General features: G+C 41.2%; 1 protein-coding gene across 4 annotated transcripts in view; it reads right to left on the bottom strand.

Annotated features, from left to right (window-relative positions):
* Window positions 1-25,252, bottom strand: part of tbc1d22a (TBC1 domain family, member 22a) — a 130,897-nt gene that overhangs the window by 90,866 nt on the left and 14,779 nt on the right. The window contains exons 5-8 of one of the 4 annotated variants that reach the window (XM_066723862.1): window positions 17,412-17,482; window positions 6,722-6,850; window positions 3,285-3,347; window positions 2,516-2,581 (exon numbers count right to left, since the gene is read on the bottom strand). In XM_066723862.1, the coding sequence (XP_066579959.1) occupies window positions 2,516-2,581; window positions 3,285-3,347; window positions 6,722-6,850; window positions 17,412-17,482 (329 nt within the window). The remainder of the gene's footprint in view (window positions 1-2,515; window positions 2,582-3,284; window positions 3,348-6,721; window positions 6,851-17,411; window positions 17,483-25,252) is intronic. The other 3 variants (XM_066723864.1, XM_066723863.1, XM_066723865.1) reach the window with 3 other exon arrangements.

Below are 25,252 nucleotides of genomic sequence, written 5' to 3'. Positions count from 1 at the left end.
TTTTGTCAGTGTATTAATATTCTAGAGGTGTTGTATTTTATTGTATTTATTTCTTTCAGGTGCCAAGTTTGTCCCTGGCTGGGGTTCAAGGCTGCTTGACGCAGTGTCTCCTAAAGAGCTGCACAGAGGATACGCTGGCAATGTCAGGCTTTAAAAGCACAAGCTGCGTGTGACGTGGTTTGTGTTATTAGTTATATTTAAAGGCATAACAGCTGGGTGGAATCGCTGATGCACACTCCTACATTAAAACCGCTTCTTGTCGTATCACATCGATTCGAAGTGCCAGGTTTGTCCATAAGACATTCTGCCTGATGATTATCTAAATGAAGATGCAGTAGAATTCACATTAAGAATAAAACGCCTCTAAGGCCGAGCCCCCTGTGCTGACACTGCCAACACCTCCTGCATGTATAAAACGTGTGTATCCGCCAAGGGATTGGTTTGTGCATCTAGGGGAGCGCTCGACTCTCTCTCCCCCTGGCTTTCAAGGGAGACAGGCTGCCGCTTCAGCAAAAAAAAAAAGCAACTTCACGAGGTCTCAGAGAAAATTGACTAAATTTGAATTGGAATTAATTTGATGATAAATAAAGTCTGAATTTTAAGCACCACTAAAAAAAGCTAGATTCAAATTCAAGCTGAACAACACGGCACCTCTATTTATAAGGAAAAATACATTATTTCTGTTTATCAAACATCTCCTTACCCGTGCCTATAAACAGATATCCTTCATATTCAGAATATATCTAATCTTTACTCATTTCGTGGACTGCAGTCTCTATTTGTCCTATCGCTTGTGAGTGGCTATTACCTCACAATATGGTTTTAGCAGAGAATTACAGAAACTGCGCTCGTGATGTCAGAACGCTTTTTAACGAGGCTAAAAAAATGCCAACACCGCTAATTTAATAAAAGTTGCAAGATCGCCTAAACTCATACACATGCAGTGTCAACAGATGTAAGCATTTAAGTCCTTAGCTCGCAAAACAAACAAATCCAAAAAATAAAAAGCATTGTTTGGAGTGAATCTCGTCCGCTCCTTCTCAAGCGATTACCGATCAAGCCTGATACGCTGAAATGTGCTTTTGCCGCAAAGAGAGAATTCCAACAAATTATTTAAATCGTGGGGAAAAGTTCAATGACTTCAAAGACCATTACACTTTGTAGATATTTGTATTATTTAGTGTAAAAGCAGGATCCCACAGCCAGAGCGTTATTTGCTGGAGGCCCCGACGCTTCATTACATTTGGTCTCATGTAGGACTGAAAGTCAAACATTCGCTTTTTATTTCAGCACCCAAGTGGGACACGCATTACTCGGTAGTCACAGCCTGCTGAGTAAGTTGAAATATCCCTGTGATAAAAGGACATTTACATAACCAAGTTACACTGACACTCAGCATATTGTGTGTCAAAATATATCCTAGAACTGAATCCACATAAATGCTTTGCCCCCCCAGCAAACAAAAACATATAAAGCTTCCCTACAGAGAAACACATAATTGACTGCTAACATTGATTGCATGCAAATAAGCGATCAATACATTAAACGCCTTTCACCGGTCTATCTTTAAAAATACATGCATCTCCTTCGCTTCTTATTGGATCTGAAATCTAAGTGTCTGTCTAACTAAGCAGGAATTCTGTTTTTAGCACAGAATGCACTCATTAAACGTCTCCGTAATTCCTCTTCGCAACCTCTATTACGAGTCTCCGTAAAACAAAGGGGGGAAAGAATTAATTACAACAAACAGAAACGAAGAAACAACGAGAAATAAGATCAGCCGACGACTTCATTCCCCGCTGTTTCACCTCAGTTCATAATTTATTAATTTGGTACAAAGCTGTAACAAGCTCCAATTTCCTGCGCAGGTTGGTAATTTGCATGTGCGAGTGTTTGGTTTGTGAGGAAACCAGGATGTATCCACAGTTACCTCACTTCATTAGAGGCAGTTAATTTGTATTCATTTGCAGTGTTCTCAAATTACTGAGTGCAGCAGGTGACTGATAGACAAGCAGTGCATAAAGGAGAAAAACAAAAACAGCAACACTTCGTTAGTGACTATAAGTACCATTTTAGGTCAAATGCTAATCCGTGAAGAACCAACTAACCACAGATTGGTCTACCATTTAAAAAATGCTTTCATTGAATCCAATTTTTAAAAGGAACAGCTAGACAAGTTCTCGTTTTCGTCCTATTTCTTTATAAATTAAATAATAAGAGCAAAAGTTGAAGTGGGGTGATTTTAACCATCCAAATGCACATATACAGACACTTCTATTGGAGCCAATACAGGCATGGGAACTTTCAAAAGACATACTGTATATATGCACACACCCACACGCATATATATATATATATATATATATATACACACACACACACACACCCTCACTGTATTATTCATAATTTTTTCATTAGAAGGTTTCTTGGCTTATATTTTGAACAATTTCCCCAATAACTAAACTAATCACACGAATCAAGCACTACTGGCCAATCAACGTGTTCATTGCCTCACCTCTTGCACAGAAGCTTGTTGAAAGAGAGGAATAAGAGGATTAGTTCTTGGTATGTCAATGTGAATCTGCGGATAAAGAAAGAAAAACAGAAGCACAGGCCAGATTATTATGGGCCGGCACAGCCGTTAGGAAGAAAGGTTAGTCGAACTGGGAGCCGGGGGCCACATTCTGCCGTGCCGGGGTCTCCTGCTTCCGATCAAGCAAGGGGAAGGGCGACCTTCGCAAAACCGGGACGGGCTGGAAACGCCGAACTGTGCGGAGATCTACATCCAGGCTTCAGCAGTAAATATATATGCGATGTATATGCATACATACATAGATATATTAATTTGCTCTGTGGTTATTCAGGAGACACTTCTTCACACAGAAAGGCATCACAATCTGAACAAACTCCACAGCGATGAGGTTGAAGCGACAATTTGGGAACATTCAAAAACAGACTGGATAGGATCCTTGGATCACTTAGTTATTAATGGACACCAAACGAGCATGATGGGGCGAATGGCCTTCTCTCGTTTGTAAACTTTCTAATGGTCTTATTTGGTCGAGTCAACCAGTGGTTTGCAGTAGATCTGTGCTAGTGTGATCTTAAAAAGAGCCAATCCGTACGCAGATACTGCCGGGTCGTGAAGCCGGGATGGAGACCCTCACACTGTTGGGCAAAGCTCAGCTGATGCAGGTGCTGCCGCCACATCGTAATCATGGGATCGATGGATGGATCGGTGGAAGGAAGGAAGGAAGATGTGCATTCAATCCCGCGGCTCTTACCTCCGTGACTTTGGGCTGGAGTATTAAGCTCTCGGGGCTCATACGAGGGATATCTATGTGAATCTGATGGGTCGGGGAGGCGGGGGAAACAGTGAAAGAAGAAACACACTTCAGAGTAGTAGCGTAAACACTTTCATGGCATCATTGCATGACAGTTTCAGTTCTTTGTACAATACAGGCATAACCTTGGATGAGAAGAAAGGTCAAATGAAGAAAAAAGGGGGTTACATTCAAATACACATAAAGCAAAACTTTATTAATACCTTTCCTTTCAAGGAACTGCGTTGTACTGTCTGATGCAGTAATGTAGTAAAGTGATTTGTATTTGCCCTGGAAGTTGTTATTAACGTGATGCTTTGATTGTACCTCCCCCAGGGCTCTCGAGCTCCAACACTACTGGTGTATGCTTTGTGTGGGTTGTTTTGTGCTGTTTTTAAGATTTATTTGCATTCTGAGAAGTGAAATTAATTGTTCGCACAACCTAGCAGGACGCTGAGAGCACTTCCTGACATTTCATGTTTAAAACATGAGCGTGTGTGCCCGGGCTCTTGAGCGAGCCGAGCTACAGCAACTATCGCAAGACCTTTCTATGGCTGGAAAGGAGGAGAATCGGGAAAAAAAACAAAACACTCAGGAACAAGACAATGGGGAAATTATGATCGCCGGAATAAAGGTGGTGCGATTCTGAGCGAAATACAGAAATAATGACAAAGGTGTAAGAGAGGGATCAAGGGAATCTGGCTTGAGATCTGAAGCGGAAACAAATTTCAGAACAAAGGGATGGATATGATGGGAGAATAGGGAGACATGACTTCAAGACAAAGAAGGACTGGGAGAGATTTGAAAAAAAAGAAGGGATGGGAATTCCTTTAGAGAACGGAGTGTAAATTGTGTAGAAACTTTGCTTAAACTTATTTTCTTTTACACTTTCATATGTAAATCCAACACGATAAAGGATTTTTTCCTCCCCATCAGTTTAAATGATTTAATATGAATATTAAGTTCTTCTCTCAGATTTACCATTTTAAGTGAACACTTCCCACATGTTGATCGTGAGACTGAATTAATTTGCTTTCATTTTAATTCGCTCCAGATCGTATCTCCGTTTTCATAATTCAACATGCCACCGAGCTTCGCAGATCACAGATAAGTACGTAAATGTCTGTCCTGTGTCTTTGCAGTACTGTGCTCATCAAATAACAAAATTCATATGTTTTAAATATGCAAACGCAACGGTCAGGTCTTTATTAATATGTGGATTGCACCACAGAGAAAATAGGAATCCAAATATTATACAAGCAACTGCTGAAGATTAATTACATCAATGTCAGGAGTAGATTAATTCTCCAGAAAGAGTTTATATATATATATTATGTAGTTAACTGAGATCAAATATCTCATACCAATTATTTCCTGAAATGCTCTGAATATATTATAAAGGTACACTTTGCTTGGAATGTGCCATTCGGGATCTATATTGTTTGTTTGTTGTGTCGTTTCTCCTTTATTTGCATGTTTATTACTCGTTTGCTTGAATGTTTCTTTTTGTTCCCGTCTACAAAGCCGTTTTCCAAGCTTACGCGCTACAAATCTACTTTTAGCATTAGAGCGTGGAGTGACTTTCACTTAAGCTGCGCTGTGTGGCTCTGTGATTTCCCTTTGTATAAAAGATGCGCCGAGAAACACTTATCACAGGATAACAGGATTTGTAATCCCAGCGCAAGTAAACAGAGAGACCGATTCCTCTTGTCAGAAAATCTGGAGTAACACCAGATGACACCGAGAGTAAGTTAAGTTGCGTTAAAATATGAATGCAAGGCTAGAGAAGTGCAACGTATTGAATTAAATCAACATCTGTTTAATTTGATTGTATGTCTAAAGGTTTTGTTGTGGTTTTAGACAGTAAGAAGGATGATAGGATAGGCAGGCAGGTACAAATACATTCACAGCCGGATCGTTCTGAAAATATGCAGCACAAAGTGTCACAGTTTCCAGCTGCTGCTGGCCGCACATCTCTGTACAGCATCCCAGGAAGAGGGCTTAGCAAGGGACTTTTGCAGTGTTCGGTCAAAGACCCACAAAATCCCAATGGACGTCAGATCTTGCGGCTGAGATTGAACACCCTCACTGGCTCTCCTTCTTTCCACTGAGCCTTCTTTGGAGAAACACCTAGAAAGTCCTTTAGGGGAATCTTGTGGATTGGGCGTACATTTCTGTCCCTTAGAAGACCATCATCTCGCAACATTTACTGGCCACGATTTCACGCCAGGCTTTTCTGCCTAGTTTGTTTAGCGATAAGCAGACTAAATTCGACACACCCAGATAACCACTGTGAGGGAAATATGGAGGCCTCTATTCGATACGTCCATTCCATGAGGCAGGAGGATGTGATTGGGTCTGTCCACAGATGACAAGTCATGATTCAAGGAGGGTTAAAGCCTCTCTGATCCTCCACTGCAAGTGGAAGGAAGGAGTACCCCATCGTTCTGAACAGCCGACGCCACGGGTGGTCTGTCAGCTGTCGGGGAATCGGTTCCAACGAGCAACACAAGAGCAGCAAAACGGATCACTCTGCTGGTGTTGAATGTGCAGGACAATCGCTTCTAGCTGCTCCCTAATTGGACAATAAACCTGTTAACAGGCAGCGGTGGGGAAAACGGAGCCTCAGGGAGCTTCCGCCGGCTTCTATCAACATCTTGACAATCTCTTTCTTGTCTCCCGTCTTGCATAGCTTCCTCCAAGAGCTGAGAGAGAAGTCAAACATAGTTTTTTCGCATCCAGTGCTCTTTGGACCAGCCGTGATGATTAAGTGCTCATTGGAGGAGTTTGTGAAGCTTCCCGTGTCACAACAAAGCTTTTCAAGCATTTTATCATTATGTCCAAGACATCTCTGTGCAGTTTCTTCACATTGAGAGTTTTGACGTAGGTGCTGTTGAGGGACAGATTGCCTTTCAGATAGTCACTTTTATCCATTTTCTTCTTCCTGCCTTGGCCACCAGTGTCAGTGTGTCAGTGTGTGGCTGGGGGACTAGCATGAAGTTTTGAATTGCAATAACCACAATTAGGAAGAGCTCATTGCCTTACAGAAGACCCTGGGGGAGAGATGTGTTAACGCTATACATACATTGCACAGAGAGGATACCAATACTGAAGTCAACATACATGCACCATTTTCTAAACTCAGAAAAACTAGGAAATGTATTAGAGACAGCTCAGCTCACAGCTCCAGAGAAACCAAACGATGTCAAAAACATTTAGAAACTCCCTGAACACATTGCAGCTGCCTGCCTTTATTCTCGTGTGTTACATATGCAGTGCTGTCCATTAGCTGTACGAGCAGATGAGACAAAAGGGACTTCATTCCAGTCCCAACAAAGAAAACCAACAATCTGTGAGGCTCCGAGAGAGAAGGGAAATAAACCAAGGTAGAGGTATACCTGTCTGTATGTGTCCTGGTGGTGCTCATCGTTCCTGGAGTCGTAGTACTGCTCGATGAAGCCGAAGTATTCCTGTCGTTTCCTCTGCAGCGTGCTCTCTCGTCGCTCCACGTTCGCAGGGAGGTAACCCTACAGGAAAGACCACACGCGTTTATGAGCACGTGCCAGAGCAGAAACGCACACAAGAAAGATAAGGAAGGACTCAAACAGCACACAGATGTGTTGGAGTGGAGTTTAGGAGAGAGAGACACAGATATAGACATGTGGAAGGACAGATTGCAGGAGGCAGAGGATGCTGTAGACATCTAGTGGGTTTGAAGATCAAAGAAGGTAGAACAGGAGAGATGAGTAAGGATGAAGAATTGCTTCCGTTACGGGGAGACGAGGGACTGGTCTCCGGGGCTTTCCCGCTGAAATTGAGTTCACCGCAGCTGTTAATGTGGTTTCTCCACATCAGGAAAACAAGGCCTCCAACAAGCGCCGCATCACAGCGGTGCCGTCCGTCGACTGCTATCAGCGGCTTGTATTCGTGTACAGGCCTCTGTAAGGCTGCTGTGTAAACATGGCCAGGTTTGGGTTTCTCTTGTATACCAATTTCGAGAAGGCAAACAGGCACGCTCAGCTTAGGAGATGGAGGTTATACTAAATAACAAGACACGACAGCAACTAGAGGGTATCAGCAGTTGCTTCATAAAATACATACTTTAAAATATGATGTTAAATGAGGACAAAATAGCAACGGTGCCGAAGGAGAAGACAGGGGGGAAAAGCAACAAATCATGTTACCTCGTCTAGCCAGGACTTATCCAAATATTACACTAAATACCATCTAGATTAAATACAAATTCGAGTTTCCTCTTCTAACACTAGAGCATTTTGTTGGGTAAACCTGAGCCAATGTCTTGGTCCCACATTCAACTGGCATTGTGTTCCAGAAGAATCAGATCTCGCAGCAAGTCAAAATTAATAATCACAACAATAAGAAACAGGAAAAATGCTCTGGCAGAGATTAGCGTTGCTGCTTAATGTGTGTAATGAGATAAATATGTGCGGCATTGTGCTGGAGAGATCCCCTGCTGCTTAAATCCCCTTAACATTCACATGGATTGAAGGGAACACGGGCATAAATATAAATAAAGCATGTACAGAAAACAAAGTCGAACAGAGGCTGATTTCTAGATCTTTCTAAGAATCCACAATGCGGACAGTATGGCAAGGAGAAATCTCAAAGCCTTTTACTCTTGTTGGACTGGTTTGGGGGATTCAAGGCAAAAATAAAAAGGCTAACCCTGATGACCGATGAAGCAGTCGATTAACCGGCACAGAAAGCATCACCAGGATGCCGAGGACACAAGCAGTCCGCTCACACCTACGAACACTGATCACAAGAAAGGACGAGGCCGGTGCTGGGCAGCTGGTGTCCCCCGTGGGTGATGGCTGGCAGCGAGGGGAACCCACCAGTGAAGTGGTGTGCATCGCCGCGGACGGGGGGGATTGCAGCCGATTGTTCCACAGACTGCTTTATTTAAAGTATACTGCGGGAGCATTTTCTAATAAGAGTCTCGCAGCAAAGCGAACGAGTGTTTTGACAGATGTAAGGAGAACATTGTTTGTTTTATTTAGTTTTTTTCACATTGGTAATGAAGCTTATCCTAGATTGGAACCTATTTAACCAGTCTTAAAGAGATAAAGCACTGCTTTGGCTGCATGCTAAATGCTACATTAAAACTGAGACACGGCCTGTTTTGTCCAGGTCTGTCTGGTAACATTAGGTTCAGTGAGACCAAAATACTGAAAGTTAACCTTTTAAAAAAGTAGTGGTGGTGGTGGTTAGGGCTCTGGATTCGTAAGCAGAGTGTTGTGGGTTCATATCCTGGTATCTTGGGTTATTATTTGTGTGTGTGATGTATAAGGAACTAAGGAATAAAGCTGCTACCAGAGGAACTCGGCACACGACCTGCGAACGCCAACAACACAACGCACGGCAGAACCACACCAGCGCATGTCGTCCACAGAGGGCTTACACAACTCCCATCCTCGAAGGCCGCCACCCAGGAACGTGTACAGGTCTCTCCAAATCAGCAGCACGTTAAGAGCCAAGAAATATGCTTTCTGCACCTCTGTTCTACAGAAACCCCCAGCCGCTGTATTTATCAGAGCCACGCAGCAGTATTTATTACAGTTTTACAGCTATGCAAACGCATCGTACTCCACATGCCTGGAGGGAGTCTGTGAGAAAGCGAGAGGGAGAAGTAATGAATTGCAATATTTGTGCAAGCGCCACACCTGAAACTGAAGTCCTAGGGTGATTATCTGTTTATAATGTCACATTGTGCGAGAGCAGATGTAGATTTATTCTGCATTCTTGTTCTGTCCACGTACAGCATGTTCAGCAAACACCAAAAGGTGATCCACACAGCGCAGGGGCTCAATAATGCTCTTTATATACGAATATAATAGTTTTTATTTCATTTAACCTGTGATTTGCCTTAACGGAAATGCTATAGATGAAGGTTCTAAACTTCTAAAAAAAACTCTCCAATAGAACAGATCCATATGTTGACCAATTACAAAGCATAATTACAGTAATTGAAGACTTTAGTATGCAAATGATGCTCATTGTTTATTGATATTGCTCCTACACTTGATGTGAGTATAACACGTGAACACAGATTAATCATCAGTATGCATGAGCACAAATGTGCTAATAAGGCTCACACTATTCTGAATATAATTTATACTGCAATGTAAAACTGCTCTGCCGCCTACCTGAAAGACCAGATATTAAGAAGGCTGTTTTCCCAAGGGACTACAGAGGTAAGTGGCATTAGTTTAATGAAAGGTAGTTTTATTAATTTTGTCTAAAGCAGATGACCTCAGCAGAAAGTTATTGAATTCCAATTTCGTCCCAAAATTGGGTCCATCGCTTTAGTGATTTTCACTTATGAACTTGTCAATCGGTTATTTAATTGTTTGTCTGGTATATGGTGATGGTTCCCCCTGCTACTAACAGCAAGAGGGGGGGAAATCCATGTCAATTACATGTCATTAACTTTATTCTGCTATTGTTGTGTGTTTCTATATTTCACCTCCTACAGCAAACAAGTGCCAGTAAACCTCTGCTCTCTCATCACCATCTCATGTATTCGTATTAGAAGGAATACATTGATTGCTACACAGTCAAATAAAAGGAACCTGCTTCACGGCTCTTTGAAAACACATTTTTATTCACCATTCCCGGGTCCCTCTGGATGTTGGTTTTTCAAAAACATCCCCAGCCTCCTTTGGTGTGAGCAGAGAATACAATACGATATTAATTATCGAGATACGCTCACTCAGCTTCATTGAGTCTCGTCTTTGGAAGAGAGAAAGAAAAGGGAGAAAAAACAAAGTTCAGTGGAGTGCATCAAGTTCTGTAATTTGTAAAAACGGTAGAACTTTTTAATTGTGCTCTGAAAATACTTAACAGATGTCTGTACCATAAAAAGAAAGTCTCATGATAAAATAATTGATTACAGGAAAATGTACTGCTGCAGAAGTCCATTAATCACCAAACTCACAACCCGCACGCACCCATTTTTCCTTCTTTCTCACAGACAGTTCGTACAACAAGATCTAATACTGTCCGCTTTAAACCTGAAATAAGTGCGATTAGCAGATGTCGGTGTAATTAAGCCAAACCGATAATGTACTTTGTAGGTTTTAGATATCGGTCGATGAAAGGGCATCACAAGATGTTTTGATGAATGTAAGGAAGAAGTTGCACTATGAGAGAAGATGTGCAAATCCACGTCATCTCTCCTCTATCCTTTGCTAGCGGTATTTATACACTTTGTATACACTCCCAAATTGGCATGGAAAATCACAAAATGGTATTCTGTTCATGGCACAGCACTTCCAATTCTGCCTGTTGATGGCTGGTTTACTGCTCTAAATGACCTTTCTATGGTGTTTGTAATCATTCTCAGATGCTCTGTGGTCTGTGCGTTCAATATTAATTTTTAATGAGCTCTGGACTCTTTGTAACATAAAGGGCATCCAAGCTGATGGGTCAAAAAAGAGTGGGAAATGCGTGTGAAATCTCTCTCTCCTTGAAGAAAAGCAAAGCAAATAGAAATAGAATGCACTTTAGATGGGAAGCAGTGAATGACGTACAAAGACAATCATAAAAGTCAAACATGTAGTGGTAAAAAAGTAAGAAATTAACTTCAAAAAGCCAGTCAAAGATATTAAATAAACTAATAAGGTATTGAAGTGAATGGAAAAGAAAAAATATACACCCTTATCTCTTCAGTTTCCCAGAGGAAAAAGCCACCAGTAAGCAAGCAACCGAAGAGAAGTCTTCTGTTTTAGTCTAAGTAATGTTTAAAATAAGGCAAACAAGACATAGCTTTTTATCAACTCCTTCTCCCAGCTGTTGAGGATAGGGAGGCAATTTATCAAACAGTTCCACCATCAATATTAGCTAGATGGGAAGCTTTGTTTAAATCGCCTGTGCAGATTTGTCCTTCAGCATAATAAAACCATTACCATGTATTTTACAGCAGACTCAGTGGCCTGCGCTGACAGAGTGGAGGGGGGAACGTCCCTGTCTGCAGACTGGCCGCAGAAGGACACTGACCCTTCTTAATGCAACAGGATCTGTGAATTATACCCGATTTCTCGGACGCAGAAGCTGGCATTTACAGTCTGTGAAGATCCTCTCTCTCTATTTCTAAATGGATAAAATCGCTACCTCCAGCAATGACAAATATAGCCCGTATAAGTCATCATTATTAGGTTCCCCAATGCCATTAAATAAATCTCTGTGGAGCCCCAAAAAAATCAACAAATGTGTGAAGCTAATATAGTGTACTACTACCACCCTCATAAAGAAGGTCAATTAATCAATTAGTGGCATTCAAAGGAAGAACTAGTCAGTAAGGGAAAGTGCATTTCTGCTGTGTCACTAAAGATTGCTGCTCTTATGTATAATTCAGATTTGCACTTGGATGAAGAGAAAGAAATATAATCCTGTATTCCCAGGTTGAGTTTTTAAGGAATGTATAAAATAATTTGTATTCCAGGTTTTGTTTTTTGTTACATCCTTATACATATACAACTTCTGATAGTTGAATTTACTGTTGTGAATATAGCAACTGATGTAGTAACAACAACAAGTGGAACAGTACTGAGCTGCATCAGATTTCAAATATTTGTAAAGTTTTAGGGACAGATGTAAGCCTAGATAGGAAATGTCTCAGACTGCATGAGTTCTCATAACAAAGATTAAAAAGTGGCCTATTTATAGGGACACTGTTTAGTGTGAACTTCTGAACAGAGACAAGAACGCAACAGGAGGGTTCTGGACTTCCTCATGGTTTATTTGTCTTGCTAAATGATAGAGAAACTATTGCAGTGCGGCAGGAGACGGAGGATTTGCCGTGTCAAGTCTGAACTTCCTCGGGCAGCAGGCGTAAGAACTGGATTTTGCCAAAAAGCAGCAGAGCCGAGTCCCCCAGCGACTGCAAATCTCTCCCTCTAACCCATCTGCCTAAACATCTCCCAGAAAGATAGAGGACTACAGTAAACTGGCAATCTTATTTATTTTTCTCACTTCTTAAAAAAAAAAAAAAAAAAAAAAAAAGAGCAGCTTAGAGAATCAATTTTCCGGGTAAATTAAATCTTTATTCTCTACAAGGAACTGACAAACAAAAATGATTTCTACTTAGAAGACTTGAAAAAAGTTTGGTCCAGAGGTGGGATTTGTGAAGTCAGCATGCAGGCGGAATTGATTGCACATTAAAATAGCTGCTCTGCGGCTGAAAAGGACCGATACAGCAGCATTGCTTGATCAGAGTAAAAGCTCGCAAGATATCTTTCATGTTTAGGGATGTTTTTCGTTTTTTTCCTCCACCAGCAGTTTAAGCTCGTGCCGACGAAACCAATTCTCACATCCTTATCTTATATCAAAGCCCGTGATTCTCACACCAGGACACGACGAGGCGGCAATAAGCAAATGAAGGTCAACGAGGAGCATCCAACTTCCAAGTCAGAACTTCGGGAAGAGTTTCTCACACGCTGACAGCCATGAAATAAATGAAAGCTCTCCTCCGGCTCCCTCTTCCATTAAGCTCTGACATTTCTATTTATCAGAGCGCAATCTCTCTGCGATACAGACCCCTGGGCTCCCCGGAGGCCGAGACCAGAGACCCGCTCGCCTGGCCGCGCTGTGGCTGCCCAGCACTGACTCGCAAGACTCCCGACTTAATTGCTACATCCAACTTCACAGCTGTACCAACACAAAACGTGATTCATCACGGCGCATTACTGGAAATTCATCATTCAAACGACGTGGGGAAACGAAGGCGTCATAAAAAAGGGCGCAACATTCATCAGATCAGTTGGAGATCGTCCTGTAAGGTCCGCTGGAAGAGACAGGTCATCTGAACCGATGTACCTTACGCAGTGACTGCTAATAAACTTTTCAGAGATTTAAATCATCTTTATGCACAAACTAAACCGCAGGCCCTACAGGTGCGATGATCTAACACAAAGAGCTGTACAATTCCTGCCGACGCACAATCAAAGCCACTCGACTCCAGAGAGTAGCAATCCTCACCCAGTGACCCACATTTCCTGCCCTCATTATTGCGCATTAAAAGCCCACATGCATAAGAATGATTTATTATTTTTGCCCCGGCTCGCCGTGCCGCGCTTTGAGGGACGGACCACCCGAACGAGAGCAGACACATTTGTCAGTATTACGCACACTTCCGAGCTCGCAAATGAACCCATTAAGGTTGCTTATGAAGACTTCTTGGTTTGGATTCGCGGCGATTAAGGTAAACTCAGACGGGGTGTTATGTTAGAGACTTGACACCAGAGAAAGGTTAATAGATTATTCTCACATTCACGGTCAGGCAGTGATGTCGCGAACTCCAGTCTCTTATGGCTTACGGGGTTTTTTTTGTTTGTGTTTTTTGCATTGCCACCCCCTCCCTCCCTGTGAAATACAAAAGACAAGAGCGGAGTAAGCTGGAAAGATTCCCGTTACAGTTGCAGAGCATGACAAACCACCAAGGTCAAGGGCAGGTAGACGCTCCTTCGAATCTCTGTTCACCTTCCCTTTCGGCAACACGTTCCTCTCCCAATCTTTCCGCTTGGCTTCACCGACCCATACTCATAAATTAGGCAGTTATGAAACTACAAACGGTTTGTATGAAGGGGGATAGGATCTCCCTTCTGGGAAATCACCTACAGCAACCTGAACTCAATTAATTCAGACCAAAATGAGACAGCCATGATTTACAGTCACTCCACCCTGTGCCAGAGTCGAGTCTTGTGTTGGACACCCCGAAAGACCCCAGCGTTTACCCGGGATGCTCGATCCCCAAGGGCGAGACTGTTCATCATATAAATGAAAGCTTTCCTAAACAACAACATGGAGCACAGACTACTTCAGGAGCAGTTCATCTTATTAGTATTCCAGAATCGGAATTTTGGAATCCTACAATGAATAAAACCCCAAAACATAAAAGCTGCATTTGTACAGATCAACACAGCAAGGAAACCATGTCAAAAAACTAGAAATTGTTCACACTACATATTGTCAACAATGGGAGGAACTTTCACATTTATACTCCCACACAAAGGCGTATTCAGATACACGCACACTTTGGAAAAATACCTCCATCGAGACCCAGAACACCTTTTTCGAAAGGAACGCTTCAATCAGTTTCCCTATTAAACGGCTGTCCAACATTTTTAACTCAATTAATAAGAGCTTCAACTTCCAACGTCTTCTTCCATCAATACCAATTCCCAGAGAAATACTCGGTTTCGGGGCTAGCAATGTAACCGACAGAGCTGTAAACTTATTAAAGCTCATTAGCAAGAAAGTCTTTTGCCATTAGAAAACAGCCTGGATCTGTAATAAACACTCGATATTCCCTGTTGATTTCGATTCTGAGAGACGGAGCAGCGCTGTCTGAGACGCAGCCCTTTGAAAAAGTCTACAGTGGAAGAATGCTGTTGTATGCAAAGCTCAGGATGGGAACGCGAGGTTAAACGCATAAGGAATTAATGATACACAGGCTTTTTGAATTCTCGGGGGGGGGACACAATTTAGAATGATTTAGTCCCAATTAAGTCCACAAGTATTTTTTTTTTCCCCTCTTCCCTGGGAAAAGCACAACAGCATGTTAAAGCATTGTGACTGAAGCCGGCGAAATGTGTGCAAGTTGTTTTTTTGAAAGCGCCACTAATCATTGTCTTGCTCATGATGTTTTTAAACAACTTGTGTGTAAGGTTGTTGAAAAAAATGTCCTAAGGGCAGTTTTCTGGTGGAGGGGGATTAAACATATTTTTAAGCACATTTCTGAGTAGAATTATGACATCATTGCCTGACTTAAAAGTCATTCACACACAAAGATTTGCAAAGTCCTGCTTCATTAGCCAAGAAACAAACACACAGATAATGTGGCAAACTTTCTTTACGGTTTGAACTGCGAAGGATCTCTTTCTAATAATCCACTTCATCTTCGGAGTGACCTGCTTCAGAGGAACACAACTGTGAAACAATAACACTACACTACAGGAAGGAGAAGTTATTCTGAGTCACGGGGAAGAATCTGGGCTAGAGAAACTCTTAAAAACACTTGAAACCCGACAGTGAACAAGGGTTTTAAGAGTCAGTCAAAAAAATATTCCAAAAACTATTAATTTCCTTTCCTTTTTTCCAGGAACACTTATTTTAGGCAGAAAAGACAAAGATGAATCTAGTAGAAGCCCAAGACCAATCACTGAATGTAATGCAGATCTGGATTTTAAATATTCGGTATTAAAAAACATCACATTGTCCGTGTGACTCATTTAAATAAACTAAAACCACAGAACGCGAAGCTGGAGACATCTCTACTCTTGGTGACACCTTGATGAAGCAGGCCACCAAAGACCGGTCCCAGTGTGACCACTTAATCCTGCATCCACCACAGCTGCTCGTACCGGCGCAGCAAAAAGTGCACCGAGGCAGCTGAACCCCCCTCGAACTGAAGAAGCCAACGACTAAAGCCGGACCGAGTGTAAGATGGGGTGAGGTTCAATTGCGTACATGAAACGCATCTTAAAATTATCTTCGAAGGGAAAAAAATGTAATATATACAACCTAACACACAATATCCTGCAAGCAGAATTATTTTTATACCACAGCTAGGATTGGGTGTAATGACAGCACTCTTACCATATTGGATTTCTGCATCCTAGCGGGGGCGGGGGAGCAATCTTTTTATGTGCAACGACTCTCATTTTGATTTGGAACGGAACAATCTCAAAGTAACAGTAACACTGCCTAACCTTTTCATCACGGCTTTGATAAGGTTTTGTTTATCACCGGAGACTGAATACATCTGCCTGACAGCTCTAAATAAGTTAAACTGCCATCGTTTATCGAAGTGGAACCTCCACTGAGCAAAGGAGAAGCGCACAGAACGGGAGGGGAATGCGTCTGTTGGCAAAGTGACCCCGGTGTTGTTTCTGTATGTGGAACAGGAGCCGAGAAAGCTGATTTGTAGGGCTAAAAACTCAGGATGACTGTGGAAATCGTCACGATCTGTGCTACTTCCTCAGATCCAGTGGATATTTCAGAGCGTCAAGAGTTAAAGATGACCGCTTGTCAATTGTGGATTAATTATACAAACACAAGCAGGTGAATGCCCAGCGTTGCAGTCTAAGGGTCTAACTGGAGCACAAGTCTGTGTGATGTAGTTAATTATTCATACTGTTTTGTTTGGCACTTTACTGGAGTTTAAGCCAATTTTCCTCTCCTGACCCCACGCTATTCCATTCCCATACATTAACACAGCTCTTAACTTCAATTTAAATATCACACCTACTCCACACACTCCACATGTTTGCTGTGCATCTGACAAACATGACATGCGAAGGGGGTTCAACATGTAGGAGTAGGGTATTTCAGATGTATAGCGGTGATAAACTCCAGATTATTCACCAACGAGAGGCAGATATGAAAGCCCTTCACAACACACAGCTGCTACGTTCAGCTGTGAACTAAAAGCAAACAATTGTGGTCCTAGGAAATGCATAAGATCTACAAACACAACAAAAAGTCTTTTAATACAACATACAACAGCTAAATCCATGATGTTAATGCATTCAGAGGCACATTTCTAGGAGAATAGTCATAATTGTATTCATAATATTCTCAAAGAGATCTAGGAACAGGTAGTGTGCCAAGTAGAGAAATGTTTTGCCTGAAAGCAAATATTATAATTAACTTTAATTGACAAAGAAGATCTGGAATAAATCAAATAAATGGCTCAATTCTCAATTTAAACTGCAGTGACCTCTGGTAAAGACACAGGATTAAACAGAAATGTTTACATTGTGGCATTTAAGATAACAGATTGCAAGTTGGCATATGTTCCATGTCATAGAGAGAAATTACATAAAGTTAAACTTCTTGTGACAATGTGATCTCCTATAACTGGTGAACTCAATTGTGCGAATAAACAAATGGGTTCAAATGAGTTCTCTGGTAAACACAGGTCCGGGTGATTTAGATCGGAATGGGCTGCTAGACAAGTAAATGTTCCATGTGTGCCTAATGAATAATGCAAACACTGACAGGAAACAACAACAGAGGTGAACTTGTTCTCCCTTTCATTAGGAAAAGTTGTTAAAAGTTGCTTACCGAGAGAAGCTTCCATGTTATTGGGCGAACTTGTCTTGGAATCCCAGACCAGCTCAATTTCCTGAGTTCCTCTGCAAGCAAAAAGACAAAAAGGATCATTAATACATATTATCCATCTCCTTGTGTAGACTTTTGTGTATGTGTGTATGGTTGTTGTTGTTAAGGAAGATGACCAGAACTCCACGTTGTATTTGGGTTGTCTATTTCAGTGTCTTTAGGCGGTACATGACTTATTGGTCTATGCAAGATGTACACTTACTGAAAGGTTTTAACAAATTTCGTAGAGAGGACATCTCTGCATCAAGAATAAATGTTTACCGACTCACAATTTTGTTCACATTTAAAACCGACAGTTTGAAAAACAACAAAGGTGGACGAGGGAGAAATAGGGTTCTGTCGGCTTCTACTCCATTATTTATAGATGGGGAATAATACCTCAGGCTTTAAAAAGAATGAGATATAACTACATACCCTTGTTTTTAAATTCAAAGACACCCCGTGTGGAAAAGGTGCCAGACTAATTGGATATTAAACCTCACAAAATCAATGCCTCTCTGAGCGGGTGTACAAAGAAAAAATAGACACGAAACCGGATTTTAGTATAAATTGGTAAACCACAGCATGAACAAGAATTACAGCAATCATTAGTCAACAGCTTTCATTAGACAGATCGCTTTTGTTCTGTTGTAACAGTGGAAAAAAAAACAAAAAACGTACCTTACGAGTCTCCCGAGCTGTATTATGTGTTATATTAAAACGCTATGAGTCCGGAGACGCCGCCGCAAATCACAAGAATAACTTGATAATGATGTGAGATGTGTGCCATTATCCATGCTTATTTTGCAAATTTATGTGTGAGTGAGTGTGTAGGGGGGGGAAGAATTACCTTGAACCTTGTATATCAGATTGACAAATGTAGAACGCTCAACTAAACCGTAACACATGCCTAATCAACCCCCTCGACACTCTCGTAACACAATGGCTTTCAGCAACGGGAAGGATAACCAAAGAATATCAGATTCTTAAACGTAGAACCTTGAGATCTAATGTCAGATACGCAAAAAATACCAGAAAATGCAAACAAAAGATTGTGTAGATGCATTTCAAAGACTAACACTGTGTAGTTTGTGAATGTATGACACAAATATAATGGTTAGGTAGTTGGAGGAGAACTGGATATAACCGATAGTAAAGTAGCACTTAAAACAGAGTTAAAATCTACAAAATGCAGCTCTTCTTACAATGAAATCAGTATTAACACACTCACCCCTTTATGCTTTAGTCAACCTGATCATTATGTGGGACTTGAAGTCTTTTCTATTAGGTTAACTATATAGTAATGCTATTCCTATGACAGCATTCAGGGATTATTGCTCCCAGCTTTTTATAACCAGTAATTAAGCGCCTGTGGGGCTCTGAGCAGGTATTGGAAATATTAACTTGTCAGTTCATCTGGGTCTATTTTATTTCAAATGTAATGTACTGTGTTTCACAGATATTATCGAGATATTAAAATCCAAAAGAGAACATAATTAACTTTTTTTCTCCTCCTGCCGCCTCTGAGAAGTACTAGTATCACAAGTTAATACCCGCTTTAAGAGATACACTCTTCTTAATACTGTGGCTTTTTTCGTAAGGAGATATTTTTAGGCACTTTTTGTTCGCCACCCAGATGCCTTTAATAAAGAGATCATAAGGCGTGTCTGGGGAGATAAATACAGAGGAAATGTAACAATGTACTTAAGAATACAACTCGGATTCGGTAGCTGCTTCTGGTCTGATGACACGGTCAGACACTCTTACTGTCAGCGTCTTCAAATAACATCTCTATTGCTTGATTAGCTGAGAGTGTTGCTAATGGAGCCGCTTGTGTCTTTGTGTGAGAAAATGTCTATGTTCTAAAACAATCCACGTCATAAAATCTGTAGTTTCTCCTCTTCTGCTCTTGCTCAGCATCCTTTGACGTTTAAAAGGTAAAAGGTTCTGCTTTTGAAGGACTATCACCCATCTCACATTTACGACGTTCCTACATTGATATTCAAACGTTACTTGCATAGATGTCGGCCTATATACAGCTCTGCAAACAATTAAGAGACACTGCAAAATGATCAGTTTCTCTGGTTTTACTTTTTATAGGTATGTGTTTGGGTAAAATTAACATTTGTGTTTTAATCTATAAACTACTGACTTTTCTCCCAAATTCCACATAAAAATATGTAATTTAGAGCATTTATTTGCAGAAAATGACAACTAATCAAAATTACAAACAAGATAGTGTTGTCAGACCTCAAATAATGCAAAGAAAATAAGTTCATATTCATTTTTAAACACATTACTAATGTTTTAACTTACGAAGAGTTCAGAAATCAATATTTGGTGGAATAACCCTGATTTTCATTCACAGCTTTCATGCGTCTTGCCATTCTCTCCACCAGTCTTTCACATTGAAGCTGGGTGACTTTATGCCACTCCTGGCACAAAAATTCAAGCAGCTCGGCTTTGTTTGATGGCTTGTGACCATCCATCTGCCTCTTGATCGCATTCCAGAGGTTTTCAATGGGGTTCAGGTCTGGAGATTGGGCTGGCCATGACAGGGTCTTGATCTGGTGGTCCTTGATTGACCAAAAAACAATCCTCAGAGTTGGGGAACATTGTCAGAACAGAAGGAAGCAAGTTTTCTTCCAGGACAACCTTGTACATGGCTTGATTCATGCATCCTTCACAAAGACAAATCTGCCCAATTCCAGCCTTGCTGAAGCACCCCCAGATCATCACCAATCCTCCACCAAATTTCACAGTGTGTGCGAGATACTGTGGCTTGTAGTCCTCTCCAGGTCTCCGTCTAACCATTAGATGACCAGGTGTTGGGCAAAGCTGAAAACTGGACTCGTCAGAGAAGATGACCTTACTCCAGTCCTCTACAGTCCAATCCTTATGGTTTTTTGCAAACCTCAGCCTGGCTCTTCTTTGCTTCTCATTGATGAAGGGCTTTTTTCTAGCTTTGCACGACTTCAGCCCTGTCCCTAGGAGCCTGCTAGACCTTGTTCTTATGAACCTCCATCTTTGAAATTTTAAGGATGGAAGCAACCCAACGCTCACTGTTTCCCTCTGCCAGTAAAGCCAGAATCAAACCCTTCTTTTCCTCACTCAAAACTTTCCTTTTCAACTCTTTTGGCATGGTCAAGTTATTTTTTTTATTCAAATTACTTTTGAGGTACTAGCACTGTTTTCCATCCAGCTGGTCCTATTCAAGAGGATAATGATGACCACAGCAGTAGTTTTGATACTTTTCATCGTTAAATAAGATTTGGTTCAGGTGATCACCTAATCAGTACCTCATTCAGTAGAATGTGCCTGTGTTGGAATTCAACAGACACTGGAATGGAATGGCTGCCATACATGTAGAGATGCTGATTTAAGACAAATTTGCAGTGGTCTCTTAATTTTTTACAGAGCTGTATACCGTGTGTGAGTAGAGAGGATTAGGTTGAGAAAACGTTTGTTAATGAAGCGAACAAAAATGTGTGTACAGAATCTACTGATGTTGTGTTATTGTAGAAGTCTGTACAGAAAACGTCTCACTTAAAAATCCTTGACTTTTTCAGTTGCGTCCAATTATCCGACCTAAACAAGGATAATCTCAACTTAAATGGAAGTGCACTATAAGTATGAAATCAGGCTTATTAATTATCATTCTACAGTACAAATAACATAATAGAGTACAGAACTATTATTTGAAGAGATAGATTTCAATCAAGTAAAGTGAACAATGGATTTAAAATTGATAAAATTTGATTTGATTAAAATTGCAACAGCCCCGGCCTCGGTATGAAAATGTTCGATTTAAACCCCGTCGACCTGCAGGGACTGGAATGAAAAGGGACTCGTACCGAACGCTGTGTAAAACCGAGAGGAAAAGGGCGGCGCGGTGAAGGCCAATTTTAATGAACACAGGTTACACTGTGAAACTTTATGGGGGAAAGCACTCAATTCATTAAATCCAGAGCCACGCATGGATGTCTTCGCAGTTCACACCTTTGAACTCTCATTTGTGCTGTCAGCTACAAAAATTAGTCAATGAATCTTACACCCCGAGCTTAATTAAACTATCTGTTATATTTCCCTATGCGGCATTAATCACACAGTTGGAAAAGTCAGACACAAACTTACATTCTCCCTTCCTAGGAGCCAATGACCTCGAAAAATACAAAATTAAAAAAAAAAAAAAAGAGACCCTCACCTTTTCTACGAGATCCTGTGTAAAACATCTGTGTTTCTCGTTTCAGGTCATATATTTATTTGACATGACGAGAACGGACACAGCTGGGCCACGCTATACATCACGTCGGGCTCTCTCTGAGCCGTACAGAAAGAAATAATCTGTATTCTAAATATAAAGATGACCCGAGATCCAAATGACCAGTACTTTCTACAATATTCGTGTTGTTCTGAGAGCTACAATAAATCACTTTGGGGGGTGTGTTCAAAACAACTGCATGGGGTGATCACTCTGCTGCACAGCTGTTGTTAGTCCTTTTGTTTCCCCCTTATTAAGGTCACATCCAGCCCCTCGAACGAGAAGACCTTCGTGTTGCAGTGTTGTGCGGTTCACACTGTCCGTGGTGGCATTTCGCGGCTGAGATAACCGTCAAGCGTCTGTCAAATCCCCTGTGACAGGCATTGTTATTTTTGGTAATGTAGATCTATGAGGATCAGAGTCAGTCAGAAACATTCTGCTTCCACTATAACTCAATTTTTGCAGATATTTGCTACCAATTATGCGTGGATGTGCAGAATGGAAGCTATATTGGAAATCTGGGGAATATTTTCAGTTTCTGGTAAAACTATGCCCCCCCGGAGGCAAGCACACATTAGTAGTGCCATTACAGATTAAAGCCTCAGTCGACATCCCAGCCCTGGGTCACGTGTCTCAGTTTGTGATGTCACAAGGAGGGCAAGGGATCGCCACGCATTACAGCAGCTTAAACGTGCACACTTAGAAACTGCACACCAAAAGGAACTTGTGGAAAAAAAAAAAAAAGATCCTTTTCAAATCCATAAGCAGCTCCACCCGGGCCGCTGGCATCGCTCTACAGCAGAGGGGCATGGCTAATCTCTCTGTAACGCACACTGGTGGCATTAAGGGATTGTGAGTGAAGGTATACTGAGAAGGTGCTCGTGTAGCCAAAGAAAGCCCCATTAAGTGGGAGAAGTACCGACATCAGAGAGAGCAATAGATTGGCATTTTATTACTCTCTCTCCAACACCATTCAGGGGAGCTCGGGCCTGTTTATATCCTCTCCAGGGAGCTAAAGTGTTACATGAATGCAATTACTGGCAGCAAGAATAAGTAATACTCAATTGGCTGAGCATTGCATAAGCATGCAACCACCTAATAACCAACCTGAAGAGATACTCGCAATGACAGCACGAACCCGCTGCTCTCGGTCACAGCGTTTGGCTCAACCCAAAATACTTTCAATTCTGCGGCAAAGCGTACAGAAAACTAACCGGCGGTTAGATTTAAAACACACAATAATACAGAGTGACTACAGCGCATGCAATTGTTGTTTAGTGAACGCAAGAAATTAAGAACAGTGTGTAGAACAAGTATTCTCTTCATGTTATCTTTGTCAGGAAATTATTTTTAAAAAGGAACAAAAGAGGATTAAGGAAGACAAAAGCAAATGTCCCTTGAGCCAGTTTCTGACTGAGAGAAATAATTAATTTGGCACCGGTTGTGTGAATAACTGCTTTTTCCGTGAAGATTTTACGGAGAAGGAAGAAATTCGGCGTACAAGCAGCTCACGAGTTCCCAGCAGAAGTGGCCACTCGGCGTTTCACAAATAAGAAAGTGCATGTTGTTTAGTGTTGTCCTAAGTTGTGACAATGAGAAGAGAAAAAAAAAATGGAGAAAATTAGGAAAAGTCACAAGATTAGTTGCAGGGAGGAGAGATTTCTACTGTGAAGGGAGGGTGTCTGAACAAAAGCCTTTTTTTGTTTTTTGGTTTAAAAAGGAAACATCAAATGTCATCAAACATCAAACTGTTAAACACAAAACAGACACAAACACACACATAAAACTCATGGTCCTGTTGAATGTGAACTACAAAAATCAAACCTGCAGAGAGGGCCTGACTATTAGTACCATCCAAACTTCTCCAAAAGAAAACAACTCTACGGGCTATCTTTGAAATATAAGGGTTTTCAAAAGCAACTCTACAGCCATCAATAATTCACAACAGACAGACACAGTTCGATTCTTTAAAGACTGTCCAAAATAAGCCCAGGCCACGTCTCGGTATCCATCATTAGTTGCACAGCAAACTGGGGAATCGGCTCACCTCTGTACCTGCAGTCCGGATCGCAAAGGCCTGTTTCAACTGGTGCAAGTCACGATCAATCTCTGCTGCACCAGACGTCAAACAAACAATCATATCTAGGAGGAGGAGGCTAAAAATAGTACTTCAGAGCCATTAGGAAAATTAACTAAGGTACAGTGTGGTACCATCACAGTGTAGCTTTACTGAAGCACGCCGAAAGAAATGGAAAAGGTATTCTGTTCAGTTAAAATTACCCACAGGAAAAAGTAAAAACATGTAGCCTATACACCTGTTTTTGAAGTAGAAAACAATTGTCTTAGTTTTATATTAAGGTGAAGACAATATGATTGTACATTTCTAGGAGAAGCCACAAGCACCCTGACCAGGTGAAAGTGGATCTTAAAAGAACGCCAATTCACCAGACCACAGTGAAACACACAGTCAGCGCTGCGGTACCTCATGAGAGAGCCTGCAACCGAGCCGGGCCAGTCAGGAGAGAGCATAATGGGACATTTGAGGTCCACAATGTGTGACGATTACTCGGCTGCTGCTAAAACAGAGGCGGCGTTCTCCAGGGGAGCAATGGAGGAATATGGAGGCTGAAGGGACACAGCAAGGGACATTGTTAATTGAAATCCCAGAAGCACCACTGTCTCCGTCTTGAGTGGTATAATTTATGGCACAAGGCCCGAACTGTGTCAAGTTAAGCAAAATACTGCACCTTTCGATTGAAATTAATAGGTTTGATGCTCATGCTATAACTTACAATTATATTTAGAGATTACACACGTGCCGGTGTGTCCAACTTTTGTTAGTCCTCACATAATATTTTGTGCATGGTACTAGTGTCTAGTGGTTTTTAATAACTATTTATATACACACACACAAAAAAGCACACATGTACAAACAGGTCTCTCCCTATAACTGCACGGCTTCTCCATACCATATGGCTGCAGTATTTGGTATCTTGGCATTGTTTTCCTGGTCAGTACATGACAGAAGAGATTAAACACAAACAAGTCGGACAACTGGGCTCGACACATCATGCATGTCAAGCACCTGTGCCATCCTTCTGTTCACATCGTTTCCTCATTGTTTAAGAGACGGGCGTTCTGCATTATCCACTTGCAAAAGAGAAATGCTTTAGAAAATGTGAAATAAAATGAGTAAATAATACTAAAGCTTGCTCTATAGACGATTTATAACCCCTCATACAGTAAAAGTAATCTAATTCTGATCCTTATTATTTAAACGCCTCAATTATTTTTAATTTCCAAATTATTTCAGGTCTGCGATTTGCGGCCGCATTGAAAGTTGCAAAGAAGTGTCAACTTAAGCTAAAGGATGCAGTGCTTTCAAGGCACTAAAATAAAAAAAGCAGTTTCTGATGTGGTACGGTCTCTTAAAATAAAAAATAAATAAAAAATAGAAAAACAGAGGCCTGTCAGTTTTCGATGTGCAGATTATATTAAATGAACAACAGTGACCGAAGTGGAAATGAAACAGTTGACGGAGCGA

The sequence above is a fragment of the Amia ocellicauda genome, chromosome 15 (assembly GCF_036373705.1).
Source record: "Amia ocellicauda isolate fAmiCal2 chromosome 15, fAmiCal2.hap1, whole genome shotgun sequence".
NCBI lineage: Eukaryota > Metazoa > Chordata > Actinopteri > Amiiformes > Amiidae > Amia > Amia ocellicauda.
Note: the sequence above shows the minus strand (reverse complement) of the source record. Positions and strands in the feature narration are given on the sequence as shown.